We start from the raw sequence: 23168 nt of genomic DNA on the forward strand, positions 1-23168 counted from the left end.
ACTGGTCCCGGGCCAGCCACTGCTATCTCCGTTCTTCAGGTTATACAGGTACAGAGACGATACCGTCTAATCCGCTCGACCGCCTTGGAGCCCGAGGACGCCTTCCCCAAAGCGGAAGTCCCCACCCGGAGCCAGTCTGACTTTGCATATCAGGTGAGAGCAGGAAGGAGTACAGACCCACCAGGACAAAGCAGGCCCTTCTGGGCTCATGACTTTGGGACTTTTTATTTGAAGTCAGTCCTCTCGGATTTGGAGCTTGGATCCATCAGTGTTTTGGTTGTTTTTTTTTTTTTTTCTTTTTTTCTGGTGGGGGATGAGGGACGGGAGTAAATGTCTTCACCTCTCTGAGCCTTAGCTCCCTCAAAAATAAATATGTGTGTGTGCGTGTGTGTGTGTGTGGATATTACCTACCTCTGCAGGTTATGGGATTTCACAGAGATTGTGCACAGAAAAGCCCTTTGTAAATAATAAAAGTGATGCAACTGTTGGCAATTAATGGTTTTAAGGGGGAGGTGAGAGGTTTTTCACGCCGGAAAAACAAAACCAACTCCTGCAAGTCCCGGGAAGTTGCTGGAAAGAAGGGCCATCTCAATTCCCGAGGGGGGGCCAACCGGAGCCTTGCAGAAGCCGCAGCCTTCCCTCTCTCTGGTTCCTTTCCGAATGCGATTTGGGACAAACAAGTTACGAGCTTGCTCTGTTTCTCATTTGCACGACAGCGGATGCTGAAGGTTTCACAAAGCAGCCTGATGTGATCAGTGGCGACCAGAGCAGGGCAGGGAGGGAGCGGAGGGGGCCCCACGTCAAGCCCGAGCTATTGTCTAAACAGCCCCTCATCACTGAAGCAGCAAAGAGGCCAAGAGCCTACGCAAAAGAAAATCGGGAACTGTACGGTCTGAAGAATTAGCTGTGCTGGGCTTTCAGGTCAAAACACAACCGCGGCAAGTTGGGGGCATCGACAGATGCCTCACATCGCGTGGGGTACAATCAGGCCAGACTCTCCCTCTGTACCTGATGCCCTCTCCCGCAAGGAAACTCAGAAGCTGGCTCTGTTTGTTTCCATATTCCTATCAGGTTCAGATTATACACTCAGGGTGAAGAAAATGTATCACAAACTGAATGCAGCACGGAAGAGGGAAGAAGGCCACCGAGGGCTGCAGGGGGGGCCACGAAGGCTATGTCCCCGTCGAGACCCCGGGGAAGTGTGAAGCCTACCTTCTTCGGGAAAAAGGTCTCTGTAGATATCATTAAGTGAAGGATCCTGAGGTGAGGTCATTCTAGATTATCCCAGCGGGTCCTAAATCTAATGACAAGGGTCCTTCTAAGACAAAGGCAGAGGGAGATTGGAGACAGACACGGAGAGGTCATCGAAGACGGAGGCAGAGCCTGGAGGGATTCTGAAGCTACCGGAAGCTGGAGGAAGCAAGGGAGGACTCTCCCTCCAGGGCCACTGGAGGGAGTGTGGCCCGGCGACACCCCCTTTCAGAGTGCTGGCTTCCGGAACTGCGACACAGTTAAGTTCCTGTTGTTGCAAGCCTCCCGGTTTGGGGGGGGCTGTTACAGCAGGCCCAGGAAATAATGGAAGAAGGAGCCCAGTGGATGCACCTGGCCAGCCCCAGAGGAGAGCAGCCGGTCACATCTCAGAAGGTCACTCCCCCGCTCGGGAACAGACAGTGCTGAGTGGGCCACACGGTAAACAGGGCAAGCCACCCTTGAGCTGGGCAACCGAGGGGCTTCTCGGTGTCTGGGCCTGCGTCAGGACCCCCACACAGCCTCTCCTGGGGCTGCCGGCCAGAGTCGGGGGCCATGCCGGCTGGCCAGACAGGGACAGGGGCCTGCCTGGGGTGACTGCAGAACAGCCCATGAGTGGAAGCACAGACGGTCAGTGCCCTGCTCTGGATACAGGAGCAAGACACATAGCCTCTGATCCCAGCCCCACCTCTCCCTGGCTGTGCAACCTCACACGAGTCAGTCAACCTCTCTGGTCTCAGTTTCCTCATCCATAAAGTGGGAATCAAATTAGTACTTTTCACATGGCTCATGGAGCTCTTGAGTGGACTCCATGGGTTAATACTTGAAAAGTCCTTAGGACCGAGCGGGGCACACGGCAAACTCCATGGGTGTGTCTGTTACAGGTCGTATCTGTAATAGCCCCAGACCGGCAATAACCCGAATGCCCATCGACAGGCGGACGGAAGGGCAAATCGTAGGACACCCACACACAGAATGGGCAGCCAGCGCTAAAAAGGAGGGAACTACTGATAAACCCAACGACAGAGACGAAGGTCAAAATAACCGTGCGGCGAGAGAAGCCACAGTTGTTTTTTGGGTTCTGTTTGCTGTTCTTTTCAAGGAAGACTCCATACTTCATGATGCCACCCACTTCTATATAAAAACCTGGGGAATGCGAACTCCTCTCTAGTGACGGAAAGCAGAGCAGAGGCTGTCTGACGGGCAGGGAAAGAAGGATTAGCAAGAGGCACGAGGGGACTCTGGTGATGGGGACGTCCGCTACCCCAGTTGCAATGTGGTTGTCCGGGTGTAGACGCGCGGCAACATCTACTCAATTCTGTATTCCCAAAACGTGCAGTTTACTATAGTCCAATCAGGCTAGTTAAAACAGCCTTACGTTAAAAAGAGAGCGAGCGATACGGGGGCGCCTGGGTGGCTCAGTCGGTTAAGCGCCCGACTCTCGATCTCAACTCAGGTCCTGCTCTCATGGTTCGTGAGTTCGAGCCCCGCATCGGGCTCTGCGCGGACCGCACGAGACCGCTTGGGATTCTCTCTCTCTCTCCCCCTCTCTTCCCCTCCCTGTTCACCCACTCGCTCTGTCTCTCAAAACAAAATAAAAATAAACTTGAAAAAAAAAAAAAAAAGGTGAGCGATACACCTGACTGTAAACCGATCCCGTCAGCTATGTGCGTGGTAGGCATCCCCAGGGGGCTTGTGTCCTGCTCGTCTCTGGGCCCTACGCACGGGCAGCACACGCTCGCTCAGCGTGGATGATAGAACGCTGGTCCACGCTACTCACCTTCCCGAAGAGGTGGGACACCACCATGTCTGGGAGGGCTTGGGTCCATCCGGAGATCTGGGGAGGGCAAAGACAGGTGTCACTAGAAAGCAGGCATTTGAGGTAGTGAGACTAGGTCAGCAAAGCCTCCCTGCCCGCGGGGGCAGACCGGAAGTCCTGGGCTCCCCGGCACTCAGGGCTGAGGACGGCCCCCTTGGGGGAATGTGGTTCCAGTCCCAGTTGTGGACTGGACCTGGGGGCTCCGGAAGGCAGGGCCTGGGTCTCTGTCGATCGCTTATTCTCAGGGGCCCATGCAGGGCAGACACGTGCTGAACAGAGAGCCAACCTTCTCCTAGCTTGGGCCATAGCACACTAAGTCCTCACAACGAGGGGCCCCTATCCATTTCTTCAAAACACACACTCTAAGCGTCCGACTTCAGCCAGGTCACGATCTCGCGGTCAGTGAGTTCGAGCCCCGCGTCGGGCTCTGGGCTGATGGCTCAGAGCCTGGAGCCTGTTTCCGATTCTGTGTCTCCCTCTCTCTCTGCCCCTTCCCCCGTTCATGCTCTGTCTCTCTCTGTCCCAAAAATAAATAAACGTTGAAAAAAAAAAAAATTAAAAAAAAAAAAAACACACACTGAACTCTGCCAGTCTAGACCCCAGGGGACCTGCTTACCTTGAACTAGCCTTCCTGTATCATCCTCTACATTTTCCGCCCTCAAGCCAGTATCCTCTCTTTGGATATCCTGAGGTTACTAAAGACACTGCCAACTCTCCCCTCTCTGCCTCTCCCCAACAAAATGCTAGGTACGCAGCAGGAGCTCCATAAGTGATAGGCATACAGCAGGGGCTTCATAAATGCGGAGGCATACAGCAGGAGCTCCATAAATGTATGCTGACCAACTTCCGTGTCAGGCAGGCAGGGACTGGCAGGATAGAGAAGTTCTAGACCTGGGGGTTCTCTAGATCGGAGGTCTTGTTGGATCCCAGCTGTGTGGTCCTGGACAGGTTGCAGAGCCTCTGAGCCTCAGGCCTCTCACCTACAAGCCGAGGTGGCCGGGGGCTTCAAAGTCACAAGGCCAAGGTGAGGACAGCATGAGGCCAGTACGCATGTCACAGGATCTGACGCCAGCGCCTGACCCATAGTGGACTCTGGATACAGGTCTTTTTTTCTCTTGGGGTTGGAAAGGAAGGATACGGTACAGATACTAAAGCCACACAGACATTCCTCAGGCCGCACTTTAGCCAATGTCCCCGGCCCTCCACGTCTGGCTCAGAGCACTTACAAGAGGAGCCAAACTGGCTGACTGGAACATCACTTCCTTTCTTGGAAAATAAAATAAAAAACAGGGAGTGTGCTCCACTCCTGCATATCACACAGACGGGAGGGACGGGCTCCTGCGTTCCGGCAGAACGTTCCAGGAAGAGCGGCAATAACAGGGCGGCCAAGACAGGGGTGGGAGGCAGGGGGGAGGGGCACAACCCCTTCAAAGCTCTGTCCGCGACAGCCACCCAGAACTTGGCAAAAACACACTTCCAAAGTGAGAAGCCAGGATCACCCCGGCCTGAGAGGTTTTGTCCTGTTTCAATTGGAACAATTTCCCCCCTCTCCTTGGCAAATGCTGGCGCCTTTACGAAGAAAACACAATAATCGTTTTTAAAAGATAAACAAGGAGCCCTAGGACACCGGCCAGAGCAGAACTTCCCGAGACAGCGTGGGTCCCTTCTCCCCCAGGCAGGCCTGTGTCCGGCCCCTCTGTATTCCCAGACCTGCAGCGCTGGGGTCAAGGTGCCATTCAAACACCTGCTGGATGAGACCGGGAGGCACGAGGTGAGGCCCAAGGACCACGGAGTACGAGGGATCCGCATTCAGCCCCAGTTCTCCCGCTGCCTAGCTTTGCGGGCCTCTGGGCACCACTAACCGTAACCACTCTGAGCCTCAGTTTCCTCTTCTATAACACGTCATTTATGACAATCCCACCTCCTGGAGTCGCCGTGTGGATTCAATGAGGTCACGCACGTGCAGCGACAGAGAGTGCAAACGGCCCCTGGCAAGGACTCCGCGCACAGTAGCTGATTCTCGCGGTCATCAAGCTAAGTGGCAGGGGTTGGTACCAAATGCACCCTCTTTTCCATCGACAGTGGGTGGGTTCCCGAGATCAGAGGCCTTTGCCTTGTTCATCTTTTTGTTTCCCGTGTCTTGAGCAAAGTCCAGTACGTGTTAGGTCCTCAGCAAATACCTCTTAACCTAAGCTACGCTGATCTAAGCTGGCTCGAGCGCTCACGTCCCCGTGGCATGTCTGGTCTAGACCGCAGCGTCCTACCAACATCTTCGGAAGGGCAAACAGCCCAGGTCACGTTTGTTGTTCCAAGCAAAGCAAAGGGGAGGGGCGGGGCGCACAGGCCAGGAGAGGTCTCGGAGGGCACACTGTTCCACCTGCCTGGCCCTGGCCCCCAGCCTCACCTTGGACGCGGCCCAGTCCATCCAGCCTTCGGCACAAGGGTTCACGTTGATGAGGACGAGGCCCTCCACCATCTCCGGGTTGTTCAACTGTTAATTCAAGACACAAGGTGAGCGGCAGCCCAGAAATCTCAGCCACCGCGAACTTCTCAAGGTCGAACCAAAGGTTGAGAAAATACCAGGAAAGGGCCCTGGTGGGGGCCACCAGAGCCGGCTGCTGCTCTCAAGAGACTTCAAATCCCACACCCCTCCCCCCCACCTTGCAAAACCGAGGCCCCAGCTCAGCCGACACAGGACCGAGCCCCTGAAAGCCTGGGGGGAGGAAGCAGGAAGCACAAGAGTGCGTGTTTGGCAAACCTGCCTCGGGCAAGGCGCCTCTGCCCGCACTTCCTCTTCCCCAGCCTTCAGGGGGGTGTATCAGACCTCCAGCCTCCCAGTGAGGCAGGGCAGGTAGCCGCTCTTTAGTGACCGCTCCTGGGAGATACATCCATCTAACGTAGAATACAGACCTTCCTTGGTCTGCTCAGAGCCTAGACGGTCAGGCCACGTTCTATCCACACCAGCGTCTCTAACCGCTGACAAAGCCCAGCAAATAATGGGCGGTCGGAAAACTCACGGTCACATAAACGAGCGTGGCTGCGTTTCCAAACGAGTGTTTGGCAAGGGTACGTGACATTCAGCAGCACCTGGCTTGGGCCCACGGTCCCGTGAACGCCATGTGTCTCTGATTCTAATACAGAATCAGCCAGGACCCAAAAGCCTTGGGGGTATCACCGAGGTAGCATAGGAGACCACGTGGTGACGTGAGGACCTGCCCACAAGCCACTGCTAGGTGAGCGAAACCAGTGATGAAAGAGCACGTTTGAGGAGCATTAAAGAAAAGCTTTAGGGGCGCCTGGGTGGCTCAGTCGGTTGGGCGTCCGACGTCGGCTCGGGTCATGATCTCACAGTCCGTGAGTTCGAGCCCCGCGTCGGGCTCTGTGCTGACAGCTCAGAGCCTGGAGCCTGTTTCGGATTCTGGGTTTCCCTCTCCCTCCGCCCTTCCACTGCTCACGCTCTGCCTCTCTCTCTCTCTCTCTCTCAAAAAATAAATAAACATTAAAAAAATTAAAAAAAAAAAGAAAAAGAAAAAGGAAAGCTTTAAGTACGTGCGTGAGTCCACACACACACACACACACACACACACACACACACACACGACTCTGGACCACAAACCACACTGTGAACTGTGAATCTCCCTTCGGAAATGAAATCACGGGTCATTTCTTTCCTCGTCTGGGCTTTGTGACGCTTTTCCAATTGTCTTCCTCCATCCTGACTTAATTTTCTTTAAAGTGCCATGTTTTCAAAGATGCCCAAGAACTCACGGCGAATCGCGTGAGGATGTAGGCCCCTGCTCCAGTTCCCATGCCGATAATGCTTTTCAGCCTGGAAGCAGAAGTGAAAATTCACGTCGCAGAAGGAATGAGTGAGGGGAGCCCTAACGACCCTCTTAACACCTGCCCCGCTCCTGGTCCCCGAGGAACCCCGCCGCCCCCAGCATCTGTCCCGGGGGGCATCACGAGCGTGGCTGGAGAGCCGGACAGAGTGGGGACACGCTGCCGTGATGTGACTGGAGGACCCGAACACATCAAGTGCTACGGCTTGACGAAGACCATGACCTCGGAGAGACTCGGCCCTCCTGCTCGCTTCTCCCCCGACTGCAGCCCGAGCACGGAGAGACCTTCTGACATTTATGGGAGGGCCCGTTATGGCACTGCTTTCTTCCCGCTCTGGAGCTCTATTTTACATTCTAAAACTCGGAATGGAATTAAATCGGGCAAGAGCTCGGAGGTATTATCTTCACACAGAAGGCCCAACTAAAAGGGAAAGAGCTCTGGAGAAACAGAGCCTGGAGGGAGAAACCGAGGGCTGGCGCAACCCTATTCCAGAACATTCCGTCAGTAGGAGAAAACGGCAAAAGAGGAAGGGGCACGGAAAGGATGGGCAGGGTGGCTGTCTGCAGGTGATGTGTTGGCTCAAGGGGAAAAGCCCAGCCGGCGAGAGACAGAGTAGAGAGACTGTCTGAAAACAGTTTCACCAAGTGTGAGGTCTAATTCCTTTCCTGACCTTTAAATCTGCCATTTCAGTGGCCAGGCCAGGTCAAGGCCAAGGGAGAGACACAAGCAAGAAGGCAGGCTGGTGGGGGAGCAGATATGTCACTCTTACCCAAACTGGTGGAGGACTCCAGGAAGCATTTCAGCCAGCTGGTCCATGGAGGGGTACATGTACCTTGGGAGAAGCCATACAGAGGCCATTAGCGAGAGCCAGACCCCAGGGGAAATGAATCACTCGAACAGGGACACGCCGGAAGGGCAGGGCCCACGCACACCCTGGTCCCAGTGCCCAGGCCCCCTGCCCGGCCCCCCGCAGCCCTCCTTCCCAGCAGTGAGCGACGTGCACCTGCCTGCACACCCCCTGCCCCGTGCAAGGCCACACCCCATCCCAATCCTCCCCGTTTTGTAAACTGACCCTTGATCGATTGCTTCCTTGCTCCGCACCAAGCATTTGAGGAGCCTTAGAAGCCCATTTAATCCTTCACAATAACGGCTCTGTGAGGTTGCCATGATTTGCCCCAGCGCACAGATTGGAAACATCACTGAAGCTGGGGTAAGTGACTTGGTTTCCCTGCTGGGCACTTGGCATGGCATCCCACGTGGGCTCTGGGGTTTTAAGACTCCTGTGCTCACCTCCCAAAAGGAGGCCTCCCGGCAGCTCGCCTGTAGGACATTCCGGGCCACGGGGAAGTCCTTCCCCTCTCGCCCGTGTCCCCCAGAGATGCTCCGCAAGGAGCCTGGAGAGACTGCAGAGAAGTGGGCCACGCTGATGAGCTGGACCCGGGGGGCTTTGGGAAATGGATAAGCCAGGGAGATTTTAAGGCACTGGGATGCTTCAATTCAATTCACACATCTTCTGGGCCCACAGCTCCTGTTAACAGAGGGCTGGGTGGCGGGGAGGGGGAGGCTCCCCTCTGTCAAAACTGGATCACGACCGCAGGAATGGAGAAGGCGGGAGTGGTGAGGACAGACCCACGCTGGAGACTACGGAGTCTGCAGGCTGTCCCGAGTCCGCGCATTAAGGCGGAGGTTTCCCATCGCGGAACGCAGGGAACAACAGTCTCCTGTTGTTCTCCAACTCCTCAGCTGGGCCCACGAGGGGTTTCTTGTTCCCACTGTGCCCACCTCTCCAGTGGGGATACCAGTTGTCAGACCCCGGGACTATAAGGAGCCACTTCCCAGGCTGGTTCCTTCCTCTCGTCCAAGAACAACCCTGTCCCCCGGTGTCTCTGGAGGCACCTCGGGGCCCGCTCTCTTCCTGGCCTTCGCACCTGCTGTTCCCTCTGCTTCTTCACAAGCCACCGTGCGCTCACCTCCCTGGAATCTCCAGAAAGGAGGCCGGAGACCTCTGCCTCACCAAGGGCCCACAACCTCAGCCAGAGTTCTTGCACATTCTCATTCCCTTTCTCGTCTTCCCCGGAAGAACTCGAAGAATCCTCCCTTTCACCAAGGCCTCGGCTGCCGTCAGAGCAGGTGCACACGGCACCCCGTGTTAGGAGACCCCCGACTCCAGGTGGCGGGAAGAAGCCAGGGCCCGTTCAGGCCGAGTTCCCACCAGCCACGCACTGAAATCACCTGCTAGTGGGGGGCGCGGGGAGAGGGACAAATACACTGCAGCTTGGCCTCCAGGTCAGCTTCATGAAAATTCCAGGGGGTGAGGCCCCAATCTTAGAATAGTTTTTAAATCTCCCCGTGGAGAGCTAAGAGCCACCAGGTTACCTCAAGTCTTCCACACCACGGCTCCGAATAAAAATGGATTTCCTGACAGATCTCTGGTTCCATCTGTTAGTTAACAGGTAACGGCGTCCCACTCTATTAGAAAGCTTTTAATTTTGGGTCCTGGCCCCGTGTATGCCTACTCTGATAAAGGCTGATTATGAAGGATAATTCTGAACACCAATAAGGAAATCTATTTGTGAATGCCAGGAAGGTCCCTTCTGGGAGACGTGAAACCCAAGAACCCGCTCCCATCCTGGCTTAATGACAGCATTGCACGGAGGTGCCTCTGAGACGTCTGCCTCCCACCGGTCACACTAACTGTCCCGGGCACCCGTCAGCCTGTCCGCTGGCTGCACGCTGGGGAGAGCAGGCGGTGTAAACACCTCGGACACGGGAACGTGACGTTCTAACGAGAAGGCGATCCTTGGAGTCAGCAGACTCTCCGACTCCCCCAGTGAAACTAGCTGGGTGACCTTGAGCAATGTTTAGCCCTTCCACCCTTCAGTTTCTTCACCCAGGAACCGGAGTTAACAACACCAGCCACGGAGCCGTAAGGATTGAGTGCAAGTGACACGTGCGTATAAAAATGAAGCCTGGACCACAGGAAGGACTTCATCAGTATAATCTCCTATCATCCCCTCTCTTTTTCTTCCAACCTTTCTAGAACTCTCTCCTAACTATTTTTGCTCGTCAAGGTCCTCTCCCACTCAGTCCTGCCCAGGTCATTCATGCCCACCTATTAACAAACTAGCTACCTGGGTGGGTGAAAGCGGAGGGGCGGGTGGTGGCGGGGAATGAGGGGTTAGTGTTTCAGAGGGACGGAGTTTCGGTTTGGGATGGTGACAAGGCCTGGAGAGGGACGGTGGGGATAAGTGCCCATCAGTGCAAATGCCCGATGCACTTAATGCAACTGAACTGCACACGCAAAAATGGTGAAAATGGTACATTTTAGGTTTTATATATATATATATTTTTTTCTTTTCTCTTCTTTTCCTTTCTTTTCTTTTCTTTTTTTTTCTGCAGTAAAACAAATGGAAAACCCAGTCTAACGCCCGCCCCCCCATCCACCTGCGCGGCCTTCCTCTCCGCCTCCTGGGGTGCCAGGCTCCCGGTCTTACCCCACGGGGAAGGAGGCAGCGCCGTCCTGCTGGCCAGGGGCATCCACGTGGCACACAGCGAAGTGCTGTGTGATCTCCTGCATGTCCTCGGAGTTGAAAAGGGGGTTGTAACACGTTTTGTCTGCAGAACAGGCAGGGGGCAGAGACGAGGAAGAAGGAAGGAGAGAATACATTAGGGTGTTCAGCAGCACGTGAGGCGTTTTGCTGGTTTCACCCCCATTCGTCGGGGGGGGGGGATGAACACACAGAAAAGAAGCTCGCCTCCCCCCCCCCCCCCCGCCTACCCCCCCGCCCCGTCCCTCTGGTGATGAAAGGCAAGTGGGCACGGAGGTGGAAATGGTCAATAAACTTTGCTGTATGTGCTGGCGGCTGAAGCTTAAGCCTCCAGCTGGTGCTGGGAGGAGACTCCCATCCCGGGTCCTGCTTCTCCCCTATCAGTTGTGGCTGTGATGTCCCCAGTGTGGGACCGGGCTGCCGCACTGCTATTCTCTTTCTGTCTGGGTCTCCTAAAGCCTCACGCTGGAAATAATGGCCAGGGCACACAATTCTCAAACAAGGAGGAGCTTAGGAGATAAAGCTCGGACAGCCTCACTCCTTACGTGGCCTTGGAGGAGTCTCCCGACTGCTGAGGGCCTGAGGCAAAGATGGCCACCTGGTCACCAAACCATCGCCATTTTCTTTCTGGGCCACACAGCAGGACTACATTTCCCAGCCTCCCTTGCAACGAGAGGCAGCCATGTGACCGGGTTCTGGCCAATAGCACACAGTGCTCACTGTTTCTTGTTAACACCTGCTGCCCGGTCTGTAGGTTTCTCCCTCTGCCGTCACCTGCCAGATGCAGAAGCCGCTAAGACCCCAGGGGATGGCGGTGCCACAGTAGGAGCCTGGGTCCCGGAATCCACATGCGAAAGATGCCCCACAGAACGCCCAGAGTTATTACATGAGTTAGGAATAGATGTATATCGCGTATAGCCCCAGAGGTCTTAGGGTCTTTTGTTTCCCCAGTTGGCTTACTGATGACCGTGAACATCTCTAACGGGGGCATAACACCACCACACTTGCACAGCTTGCAACACTCAGGTTTACAGAGATGCCTGGCCCCGAGGGCTGTAAACGCCTTCCGAATCACCGGCAGAAATATTCACTTCTATTCTGTGTGATTTTAACATGCAGTAGATCTTGTGCCTTTAGCGTCCGTGAAAAATGGGGGACCCACATAGGCTGACACTTCCCGGGAATCTCAAGAATGCAGTGTAAACATTCATGGTAGCACTATTTGGAATAGCCACAAAGGAAAAACCAGCCAAGTGTTCATCAGCTGAAGAATGGGTAAACAAAGTAGGGCGTCTCTACTCAATGGAATATCATCCAGCCACAAAGAAGGAAGTGCTAACACATGCCACGACATGGATGAACTTGGAAAGAAGCCAGTCACAAAAGATCACATACTGCAAGATTCCATATACAGAAAATGTCCAGAATACACATATCCTTAGAAGCAGAAAGCGGACTAGGGCCTACCGGGGGCTGGGGAGTAAGGGAGATTGGGGCACGCTAGATTAAGGGTACAGATTTTTCAGAGTGATAAAAATGTTCTCAAATGGAGTACGTTGATGGTTGCACAACTCGGTGAAAATACTAAAAACCACAGTACACGTTGCTCAAAAGATGTCACTGTCACACGCGGACAGGGGAGAGCCCGGGTTCCCAGCACAGCCAGGCACACCGACAACTCTGCGTCCCATGGGGTGCATTCCAGACTCTTCCAGTCTGTGGCAAGATCCCTTCCCCCAACAGCTCCGGGAAGTGCCAGCAAAAGAGAAAGAGCTAGACTCCCTGCCACCAGCCCTTCCGAGCTGTCCTATTCGTCCACCCCCAGCGGGAACTGGCTCATCAGAAACAGAGACTCCCGGAAACTTACGGTTCATGCCAATGTCGTGGTACGTGAGGATGACGGGCCGGTTTCCCTTGGGGGTCCCGCACAGCGTGACGTGAATGGAGCCATGCACAGTCTCGATGTCCTGCTCCTGAGGGAAGACGGCAGACAGAGGGGCCTGTGATGTGGCACTTGGAGCATCAGTGTGGCTGTAACTACTGACTGCAGGCGCCCAGCGTATTTCCAACTGTGTTTTGAGGAAGTTCCGAGTACGTTTCTCATTTGGTGAGGAGGGCCCTGGCCTTTGGGCAGCACATTTCTCTGACCAGAGAAACCACTCCAAGAACCAGGGAGGGAAGGAGAACTCAGTCGGGAGGAAGAAGAGAGGCCTGGCTCAGACTGTGCCATTAACCGCACAGAACTTGGGGAAGGCACCAGCCCCAGCCCCAGAGGCCCTCTCTGCCCAGGACCTTGGTTTCTCCATCTGGGAAACTGAGGTCGTCAAAGCACGAGCTTCCTAGATTACCTGCCCCCAAGTCTCACCCGTCCCACAGGGTCATTACAACGGTGACTAGCATCTGATGGCCTGGGGCTGCCCCAAATTCAATCCCTACTTCCAAGAACAGCCCCCAATTTCCTTTGGGAATCCACTCCAGTCCCACCATCCATCCTAGTGGGTCTGTTGACAACGCTTGCCCATGTTTCACGGGCCAAGGCTAATTCATGCATTCCCCCTCCCAGCTACAGGACCGGTTCACAGAAGGGCAGAAGGGCTGAGTCAGGACAACCAGAGCCAACCGCAGCTATTGGGGAAGTGGATTAGACTTGACCCAGCAGTGCTGGGAGGCGGGGGGATCTGCAGCAGCCATATTGTTCCCATGAGGCAAGGGCCTGCCTGAACACACAGCCAGCCCAGAGATGGAAAAGACAGAAAGGAGGTCCTGCTGATGGCATCCACCATCTAGGATTTTCGGACCACAGGCCAACAACTTCCAGGCCCCCTTAAGGCATTTTGAGTTGACAACAAGAATCCTCGATGATGACATATCCGTCTCTGTCCTGTCCTCCCTTCTTGGAGGGCCGGGGTCCCTCTTCCCTTGGTCGAGGCCGGTGCTCCAGCTTGTGTCCTCAAGCCGGCTCCCTCAGCCAGTCAGCCCCACATTTCTCAGGACTATACTGTGAATTTTTTTTTTTTTTTTAAAGATCTAAAGACATGTTTACTTTTCCTCTATCCTAATTAAAAAAAAAAAAAAAAAAATCGCCTTGCCTTGATTCCAAGCCCATAAATTCACCTGCCAGTTTTTAACTAAACTTCTCCAAAGGGTGGCGGTCATGAATTTTCTCAACCCACTGCCTCGATTCACCTTCAGCCCACCCCCGTCTTGGGCTCCCACCTTCCTCAAGGTCCCCCAGGGGCTCCAAGGACCTGTCCCTCTTCATGTCTGAGAGCCGTGACCTCCCCTTCCAAGCGCTCTCTGCCTGCGTCCTCACCCCCCAGCCCCCACCCCCAACTCCTGGCTCTCCTCCTACCTGGTGCGGGCACGGGGGAGGCCACCAGCATGCTGGGGACAGGACCCCGAGAGCTCCCACGTTCTAGGGGTAGCGCTGAGCCATTTCCCTCTACGCCCTGCATCCCTACAAGGCCCCTGCGAGGGTGGCACATCCCCGAGCTGGCAGATGCTGCCACCCTGGCTCAGGGAAGCCAAGTCGGCTGCCCAGAGTCACGGTCAGGACCCACCCACCTGGTAGGCCAGTGTTCCCCACATGCTTCTTACTCCCTCACAGTCTGAGAGGCGCGAGGACTCAAACCATGTTCCCTCCTCAGGAGGCCACGTTAGGTTAGCACTTGACATTCATTTCCCAAAGAGGGAACACTCCAGACGCCGTCTAACCTGCTCCCAGAAGCCAGCCTAGATGTGAATCGTATCGGTCACTGACCAAGTGCAGGGGAGAGGTCTGTGTCCCGCCTTCACGGGCGAGAAGAAACAGGCCAGACCCCCCCCAGTTAGGACCCCTGTGGATCTGGGCAAGCAGCCCCTTCCCCCAGCTGCCTGCACAATGGAAACGGGCCTGGGACCTGCCAGCCCTGGGGGATGCCGGGAGGCCCACAGGACACGGCAGGAGGGACTGTGCCTGCAGCCCCTTGATCTCAGGCCTGTGAAGGGTCACCTCTGAGGCAGAGTGATGTAGCCACACACACACAGTCTACCAGGCTGGGGACCAAACCCCACCCCTGCTCCTTCTCCACTTAAGCCAGGGCGACTTTACCCAAAGACATTTATTATGCACCTACTGTATGCGTGTGCAGAGAGGAGTCGGTAAGAGCTCACAAGCTAGTGTTGGGGTAGCGGGGTGGGCCCCAGGCCTGCGGTAACATGTGGCAAGAGCTTGCTACGTGCGGACATGGTGCTCTGGGAACAGCAAGAAAGAGGGTGTAGAACCCACTGAGGGGGGAGGGGCAGGGTGGGAAGGGGAGCAGGGTAGCCCCCACCCCCAGCAGCCTTCGAGGTCAACGGCTGGGCTGTCGATCTGGGAAACCTGGCTCAAAAATAAGGAAATACGCCCCAGTTCTCAGGCTCCACCTCCAGAACGGGGAGCGCGGTACCCGTGCTTTTAGCAAGAAGCCGCTCCCTCCCCCATCCCAAGCGCGGGGATGTGGGGGCTTCCAGCCCCCACCCTGAAGACCCCCGAAGCAAGCAAGTGGGGTGCTGGATAACCAACCAAGGGGGAGCGCCCAGGCTGCCGTCGCGTCTGTGAGACGGGAGAACCATGGAACGTCCCGGGGTGCGTGAGCGGTCACCAGGTGAGGCCCACCCAGGGCACAGCGCGGAGGGGACCCCCCCTCCCTGTCAGCGCCCAGCCCCAGCCCCATCACAAGGATCCTCCTGAGCCTCCTGCCTCATCACCTGCCACAGAGGAAGTCTCCCGACCACGGAGCCCACCATCCTGGCCCCCTCCCTCTTCCCCTCAGTGCCCGACCCTTGGCTTGCGCCTATATAAACACTGGGAAAACAGTGGAAAAATCCACAGACGAGGGAGCAACAGCCTGGGCCCCAGTGGGGGCCACGGATCATCTGCCGGGCCCAGCCCTGGCGTTGAAGTCGATTGGGAACAATGGCCCATTGAGAGGGCCACATTCTCCATTGTCTCCCCAGCTGACCCACATGGCGCCCTCTAAAAATAGGCCAGGCCAGGCAGCGCCCGCCAGCCTGGGGTCATCGGGGTTCACAGCCGAGCTCTGCCCTCCCTCAACCCCTCTGGGCCCTGGGTCGCCATCTGTACGACAGGAGTGGGCCCCCTCACCCCAGCTTCTCAGGAGAGGAGGTCACCCTGTGGTCTGAGACACAGTGCCGGGAGGAAAGGACACCCTTCGTACGTGGTGGCAGACGTTGTTAATGCGGTGCCTGGAAGCCATCTTGGTGGCAGATATGGGACGCCCCTTGCCGGCTGCATCAGGGATGTCCCTGGCAGCACCCAGGGGTGGGGATGAGTTGACTCATCTCTGTGGAGGCCTTAAAATTACACGGCCATGGAACCAGAACTGAATCTGTCCAAGAAGGGAGGGGCTGCCTCTGCCCCGCTTACTGTTCTGTCCCGAGGCCTGGCACACGGTCGGAGCGCAGAGCAGGTGCATCAGGCCGCTGGTGAAACACCCGAGACCAAATGACCGCAGTAACATAACTTCTCTAGAAAGTCCTGACTCTTCTGGGTCCAGGCTCCACTCTGCCCCTTAACTGGCCGTGAGAGTCTCGGCAAGCAGCCTCTCGTAAGCTCCGGGATTGCAGTGACGTCTCCCAGGATTGGTGTAAAACCTCCCGGGACTGCATGAGCCCCACTGAGCCCTATGCTTTGCCCCCAACAGGAACCACGGGAGTGTCGTGGCCGTGGCCCCGCCACCTCACCCCTAGCCTGAACCTCGGTCCGGGCAGGAGAAGCTTCGGCCATGGCCAGCCTTATTTGGAAGCACGACCCATCCGGTCTCCGAAAGCGGAAGGGACGCGGTGCAGATGCGTAGGCGCGGCACCGTCCCCTGGGTCTGGGTGAGCCCACGTTGAGGGGCAACATCTGCCAAGTGCCCGCCAAGAGGCAGGCAGGGAGCCCAGCCTCCACGCCCCCAGCTATGCCTATCTATCCCATTTCACAGATGAAGAAATTGAGGAGACTTCCCCAAGGTCAGAACCTCAAGGTTCTGTAGTAGCAGAACCAGGATCCGAACCTGAGTCTTCCGGGCCCTCATGCCGGTGCTGGGCCCATCAGGCCTCCCCTTCTGTGTCCGCCAGCCCACACAGGCAGGAGGAAGAGGAAAGGCCAAGTGCGATCTTTTCTGTGCCCATTCCTTAAGCCACAGATGCATGCATGCACGCACACGCATATAATGTACACAGGCACGCGCATGCATGCACAAAACACGTGCACATACGTATGCACAAGCCCCCATGTATGCACACCTGTGCGCACACATCCACACACATGTGCTTGCACACGCACACACACAGTTCTGAGCCAGCCCTGGTGGTCTCTCTCCATTGGCCAAAGCCAAGACTGAGCCTGAGACTGGATGGAGGAATTCAAACACTCACGAACACGGGCCTTTGTCCTCTTTAGACCCAAAGGAACATTCTGTCTCCGTGGCGATGAATCACTATCTAGAGTCCCGTAGGGAGGGACCTACCTCACAATCCCCCACGTTCTCCCAAAGAGAAGGCACCGTGATACTCCTTGGCCTCCCGCCGGATACGGGAAGGCGCCCGTCTTGGGGCTCGTCAAGGGTCCTCTCTCTGGCTAAGACGGGGGCTGGAAATACACACTCGGTCCCTCCGTCAGCCAGGTCTCCAACCTCAGCCCTTGCACGCTTCAGAGCCAGATCTCAGAAGTCCCTGCTCACAGACAAGATCCAGCCAGAAGCGTGCAACAGAGAAAAGCCAGGGCGCAAGAGTTTTCCTCTCACCTCCTCTGGAAAAGCCACTCTCTCACGGCGTAGAAGAGGCGGCACAGGGCGGCCAGGAGTCACCAAGTCGGCCCTCCCGCTGTACCCAGGCCCTGCCTTGAGCGCTGCGTCCCTGAAGGCACCTGCCGGCATTTTACAGAGGAGGAGACGGGCCGAGAGAGGGTAAGTTATCTGTCCAAGGTCACACAGCTGGAAGAGCACGGCGGGATTCGAACCCGAGACGGTCCAAAGCCTGTGCTCTTTGACTTCTGTTTTACCCTGTGTGCCCAGCGCTACATGAAGAAAGGAAGCCTTTAGTGCAGAAGGCGCACTGTGATTCTCTAAGCCAGCCCCGCTCCCCCCCACCCCCACGCTGATGTGACCGTAGATGGCTTTCTGTCTCCCCGGCATCTCCAGGGACCAGCCGTCCACAGCCACGCGCAGGGGACACACTGGCACATGGAATCGAGGAGTAACACTGGTTCCTCCTGCCCCTCCCACAACGTGTGTCTGCCCCCATAACGCAGCAGGCCTGCTGGGTATCTGACTTGGAGGGGCCTCAGCGCAAACATCGCGGGGCTGGGCAGGCCCTTCTGTGGGCACCGTTCCTTTATTTGGAGCACCTACCCCCCGCGCAAAGAGCCATTTCATAGCCACTTCCCACCTGCCGGCCAGCTCCACCCTATCCCTGCCGTCTACACTGCTCGCAAGATGGCAGCTGGTGAAAACAGCACCTACCACGAAGTGTTCCTCCAAGAGGGTCCGTCTTTTCGGCTGAGTCCTGGCTTTGGAGCTTTATAAGCCACGGCTGAGCGTGTTGGCTGGCCTCTTAAACATCTGTTATTCCCTCCTTTGCGACAGAATTCCCGGCAATGCGTCTGATAAAATTCTCTCCTCCCCCATCTCCCTTGTAGCCAAGGGTGGTCCGGAGACTCATTTCTGACTCATGTCAGCAGAACTTGCTGGAGTTTTGAGGACAGTGGTTTTGTTTTGTGTTGTTTTTTTGAGAGTCAAACGTGGCCTTTTGATTTTTTTCCCTTCACCCTTCCACCTGCTTCCTCCCTGGAATATGAATGCGATGCCTGGAGGTGCAGCAGCCGTCTTAGGAGCATGAGGACAAAAACCATATGCCCAGGAAGACAGAGCAGGAGGCTGAAGGAGTCTGGGACCGGGTGACATTCACAGGTCTTCCAGATGAGTGACAACAAGCCACATCTCCTTGTTTAGGGCAGTATCTGTGGAGGGATGTTAATTCTAGTGATACATTCAGCACGTGCCCTTGGCCAAGTGACCAGACTCGTCTGGGAATCCCTTCGGCTGTCAACTGAGGGCAGTAATAAGTCTATCTGCTCAGGGAGCTGCTCCCAAGACGAAAACCGAGCTAGACACACTGGGAAGTGTTTTGCTAACTCTCTGGACGCTGCTTGTTATGGATGCCCATCGCAGAGATAATCAGCGTGAAGCCACAAGGGGTCCCAATGGCTTAAGTCAACGGGTTGAGTGATCCAGGGGAGCTCTGAGACCAGCTGCCGCCACCTCCCTCCCCAATCCCCTCCTTCCCAGCAGGCCCTGGGGAGAGGCTGAATGCTCTGGACTCTAAGGGATGACACCCTGAGACAGACACTAAGTCAGCTGGGGCGCTGGGCTGCCCCTCCCCTCAGTCTAGCACATCTTGGTCAAGGCGTGGCCGAGGGCGGAGGGCACTCTTTGGCTAGTCAAACGCAGCATGAACTCAAGCCTTGTTGGGGCAGGAAAGGCTAATCGTGACAAGTGAGGCTCAAGAGAAAATGCCAAGGGCTCGCCCCATCACCGTCCTTTCTGTAAATTATACCCTCCCCCCCACCCCGTCTTCCTGGCTCATCTCCAGGGCCCACAGTGGGGAAGGGGTAGGCCTGGCTATGCCTTATCCTTGTTATCTTATCCTTCCCATTAAATAAGAACCAGATAAAGGATGAAGGGTGCCAGGGAGGGCCACCCATGTGGAAGAAACATACATTATCTATTTCCATCTAGGGACAGTCATCTGTTTACTGGGCAAACGCCATGACAGCTATTTCACAAATGGAAAAAGCCAGCTTCTGCGTGCATCCCAGCACACACACCTGCAGGCTGCGGAGTCAAGATTCAGGACAAGCCCCTGGGCCACTGGGTCCTAATTCCCAGCCGAGCCCAGGGCTGCCGAAGGCACGCCGGGTGCCCCTAGAAGACAAGACCTCCAAGACGTCCAGTGGAACTCGTGGCTGCCCCCCCACACCCCGTTTCTCAGGTTTCCTTAATGCTGTCATCACATCATAGCAAAGCTACAGAGTCAGGAAACCGGCCGCTGCGGGAAGACAGGCATCAGCCTGGGAATACAGAGGGAAGCCGGAACCCACGGGGAAGACCAATTCTCCAAGGAAGAAAGAATTAGGAGGAAGGGTCTTTGTCGGATCAGAGAAAAGAGAGGGAGGAGCGCCCAGCATCCATCCATCCAGCAGAAGAGGGAGGCTTGCGTGCTGAGTCCCATGCTGTGTTTATTTCATGTTCACAACACCCTCTCAGGGGTGGTGATACTCCCCCAAATTACAGATCGGAAGAGGAAGCCCCTGGGAGGTCGGGCCACTGGCCAAGGACACACGACTAGCAAAGACAGAGCTGATCAGAACCCGCTTCTGTCCAGTGCACCAGGCCTGTGACACCAGGAGACGGGCATCTACCCTCGGTGAACCTGACAGCCTGGGCTGGACAGACCCGGGGAGAGCCAAGCCCCACCATGGGGGTGCTCAGTGGGAGAGGCACTCCTCTCCCACCCCTCACCCCCGGGAGGGCACCCCCAGGAAACCCGCAGAGGAGGGCAGAAGAAGAGGCAAGCCTCATTTCTCGGTGACCCAGATGAACGCTTTGCCATCTGTCACTAAGGGTTCGCTCTAAGCTCCAGTGGCCTTGCTGGGAGGTGGGGCCGGGGGAGGGCAGAGATGGGAAACGGTGGGTTGAGGATTTCCAAGCCTGAGTTCTGCCCACCTTCAGTCAGGGAGCATGAAAACAAGAAGCAACTGTGTGAAAAGAAATTAGTAAAAGGTCACTGTTTCCATTTTCCCTAGAAGCTGCTCTGCTTCCAAGAAAAGGGGGGGGGGGATCACTTCTGCCCACCCCCCGCCCCCCCCCACCCCAGGATCAGACTGGGCTCCAGAGTGGGAGCCAGACCCCAGCAGACCCTGCCTACCACCTCCTGTGCCCCAGCCCCCGACGCCCTGCACCCGGAGGCCCTGTGGGTGACATCAGCTCCCTGCCCAGGGACCCCTGGGGAGCACAAAGACACAGATTCCCATGGAAACCAAATCAAATTAAACTGAATAACTAAAGATCCAGGTGGAAGGAATTAGAAACAGCAAAGCCAACAAGAGAGGCGATTTGGGGCCATAGAGAGTTTCCTGTCTCAGGGGAGGAGTGAGGGTCAGTGGGCGGCAGATTGCGCCCCCCTCCCCCTACTGGTTATACGGACCTTGACTCCTGGCCCCGGGGGACTGGCTTTGGCTTCATCATCTATCTCAGTTCTCAGTGACCCGGGCCAGATGCCCTAAACCTTCTCTGAGCCTCGTCTCCTCCACTATAAAATAAGGTGGTGCTAACACCTCTCCTAAGGGCTGATGTAACGATGAAAGAGACAACGCAGAAGGGGCCAGCGCTGTTTCTGGGGTACAGTTAATGCCCGGAAGTCAGCTATTACGACCCCCATGATTATCACAGATCTCAGAGTCACATGGGCCAAAATTGAGGGTTATCTTGATAGCACCCTTTGGCGAGGACCCTTCTTAACATCTCCAGACTGATTTCTCATCTGCAGGAGAGGGTAACATTCCCACCTTGGGAAGGAAGCCCTGAGACAATCAGCGTGCGGATACGCGTTGGCTCCCTCTCCCCCACCCCCCCCCCCCCCCCAGTGGCCCTCCGTCAAGCCTCCCTGCCTGGAGCAGAAAGGGAAGGGCTGGATCATAAAGCATCTGCCAGCCCTGATATTCTTGGATTCCAGGATTCCAGCCAAAGGAAGTAAGCTGGAACCCGAAACACTCCCACCTACCCCACTCACCAAATTTGCAAACACAGCTACCTAGATCCTGACGCCAGGAACTTCTCTGCAGAGTCACCTCATCTTACATCCTTCCTGCAGTCACGGCACCTCAGCCGTGCCCGCCCGGCCCCGTGCTCCGAGGGTCCCAGAGGGTCTCCAGGAAAGACAGGTAAAGTGGGGTCCCAAGAGCAGGTCGCAAAACCTCACATGCCCGGGTACCAATCAACCTGCCCCAAAACATCCCGCAGGCCAAAGCAAACTGCCCACCGTGAGATGATGCCACCAGGAAGACAGAAGGCCACGAGGCCACCGCTCTGGCAGCTGGGCCTCTCCTGAGGCGGGCAGCCCAGCAGCTCGGGCAACAGACCCTCCAGCGGCTTCTTGCTGCTAAGCTCTGGGCGACGGTGTGTGTTTGGATTCGGGGGGGGGGGGGGGGGGAATTGTGCTTCGGGAAAAGAACAAAGAATCTGCTTGAGTTAGTCAAAATGCTGAAGCGCCAAATATTTTTCAAGAAATAACATTGGCCGCTTTCGGACACGCACAGGAAGGCTGCTCAGACTCCTTACACTTGACTTCCAAGGAACCGCCGGGCTGGGTGGGGCCCCACCGCAAGGAGCAGTGAGGGACCGACTAGAGGCACAGAGGACAGCGGGGCACCGCTAAGGCACGTCCACTCCCGACTCCCGCATTGCCTTCAATGGGCTAAACGTTAGCCCAAAGCATCCTTCAGATTATCTACGGGGCCAGGCTTTTCTTTTTTTATTGCTCGACAGGAATTGCAAAGCGATGCTGGAATCCAGCCCAGATGGGCCCTTCCACGTTTATCGCTGCAATAATTGACGAAAAACCGTCAGGGTCAGACCGCCTTGGTTCAGTGGGGCCCCTTCACAGCTGCTGGTCACCGGGAAGCCTCAGTTTCCACATCTGCCAAGTAGGGATGATGGTACAGGTCCCTGAAGGATCAGCAAGAGAGCGTGAGGAAGCCCCGGGCCCTGGCCTGGCTCAACAGGGGACCACGAAGTCCTCAGCAGGCAGGAGACATCCTGCCAGAGCCCCGTGTGAATCCTGGTGAGTCCCTGTGCTGGCCCGCCCCGCAGCCGCCCTTGACCAAGGCTCTGTCATCGCCCGCCTCTGCGCCTGTGGTCAGTAACCCGTCAGGAGGCAGACGGCATCACGGTGCAATGCATCTTCCGGAGGAAAATCCCACAGCAACCCCCGCCCCGTGGTTCTGGAGACTGCTGGAAGACGGAAGGAAACCTTCATAAACACCATGAGTCAACTAGGTTTAGGAGCCCAATCCAAATTAATATAGTTTTATAGAAAGTTAACGTTTTGGGAGACAACCTTGAAAGGGTGTCATTCAGCACTCAGATTCAGCGCAAATATTGTGATCCCCTCGTAAGATTGAGCCTATTAGCTTAGCGAAGAGCTCAGCTCACCCTCAGAAGGCTCGGAATCCAAGCAGGGGTGGGGGGTGGGGGGCCCTGCGTGTGATGTAGGGCCATCCCTCTGCATGGGATGATCGGTCCCTAATCTTCTCCTGGTCACGCGACTGGCTCCAGGTATCATTATCAGTCTCAGGTTCAACGTCACCTCCTCCAACAGCCTTCCCTGACCCCCTCAACCCAAGACCACAGCACGAGCTATTGTCCTCAAAACCCCTACAGTAACTGGCATTGGCATTGGCATTGGCGTGTTTACTTTCCCCCGGTTCTGGGGAGTCAGAAGCCGTGGTTTTAAACGTGCACTCTGGAAACACACTGGTTGAGATCAAACCCCAGCCCTCTTCCTTTCTGCCCCTGAGACTGCAGGCAAGTTACTTAACCTCTCTGTGCTTCGGGTTCTCCTTCTGCAAAATGGAGACAGGAATCGTTATGAGTTGCCCCAGGAGCAAAACACACAACGCACTCAGAATG

The 23168-nt window shown here is 56.0% G+C and overlaps 1 protein-coding gene across 4 annotated transcripts in view; it reads right to left on the reverse strand.

Annotated features, from left to right (window-relative positions):
• Positions 1–23168, reverse strand: part of NDRG1 (N-myc downstream regulated 1) — a 53666-nt gene that overhangs the window by 12983 nt on the left and 17515 nt on the right. For all 4 annotated transcript variants that reach the window (XM_019459797.2, XM_019459801.2, XM_019459798.2 and 1 more), the window contains 6 exons: positions 12323–12428; positions 10402–10522; positions 7677–7739; positions 6836–6896; positions 5472–5558; positions 3029–3085 (listed from right to left, as the gene is read on the reverse strand). In XM_019459797.2, the coding sequence (XP_019315342.1) occupies positions 3029–3085; positions 5472–5558; positions 6836–6896; positions 7677–7739; positions 10402–10522; positions 12323–12428 (495 nt within the window). The remainder of the gene's footprint in view (positions 1–3028; positions 3086–5471; positions 5559–6835; positions 6897–7676; positions 7740–10401; positions 10523–12322; positions 12429–23168) is intronic.

This window comes from Panthera pardus, unplaced genomic scaffold (assembly GCF_024362965.1).
Source record: "Panthera pardus isolate Hobbes unplaced genomic scaffold, ASM2436296v1 HiC_scaffold_7, whole genome shotgun sequence".
Taxonomy (NCBI): domain Eukaryota; kingdom Metazoa; phylum Chordata; class Mammalia; order Carnivora; family Felidae; genus Panthera; species Panthera pardus.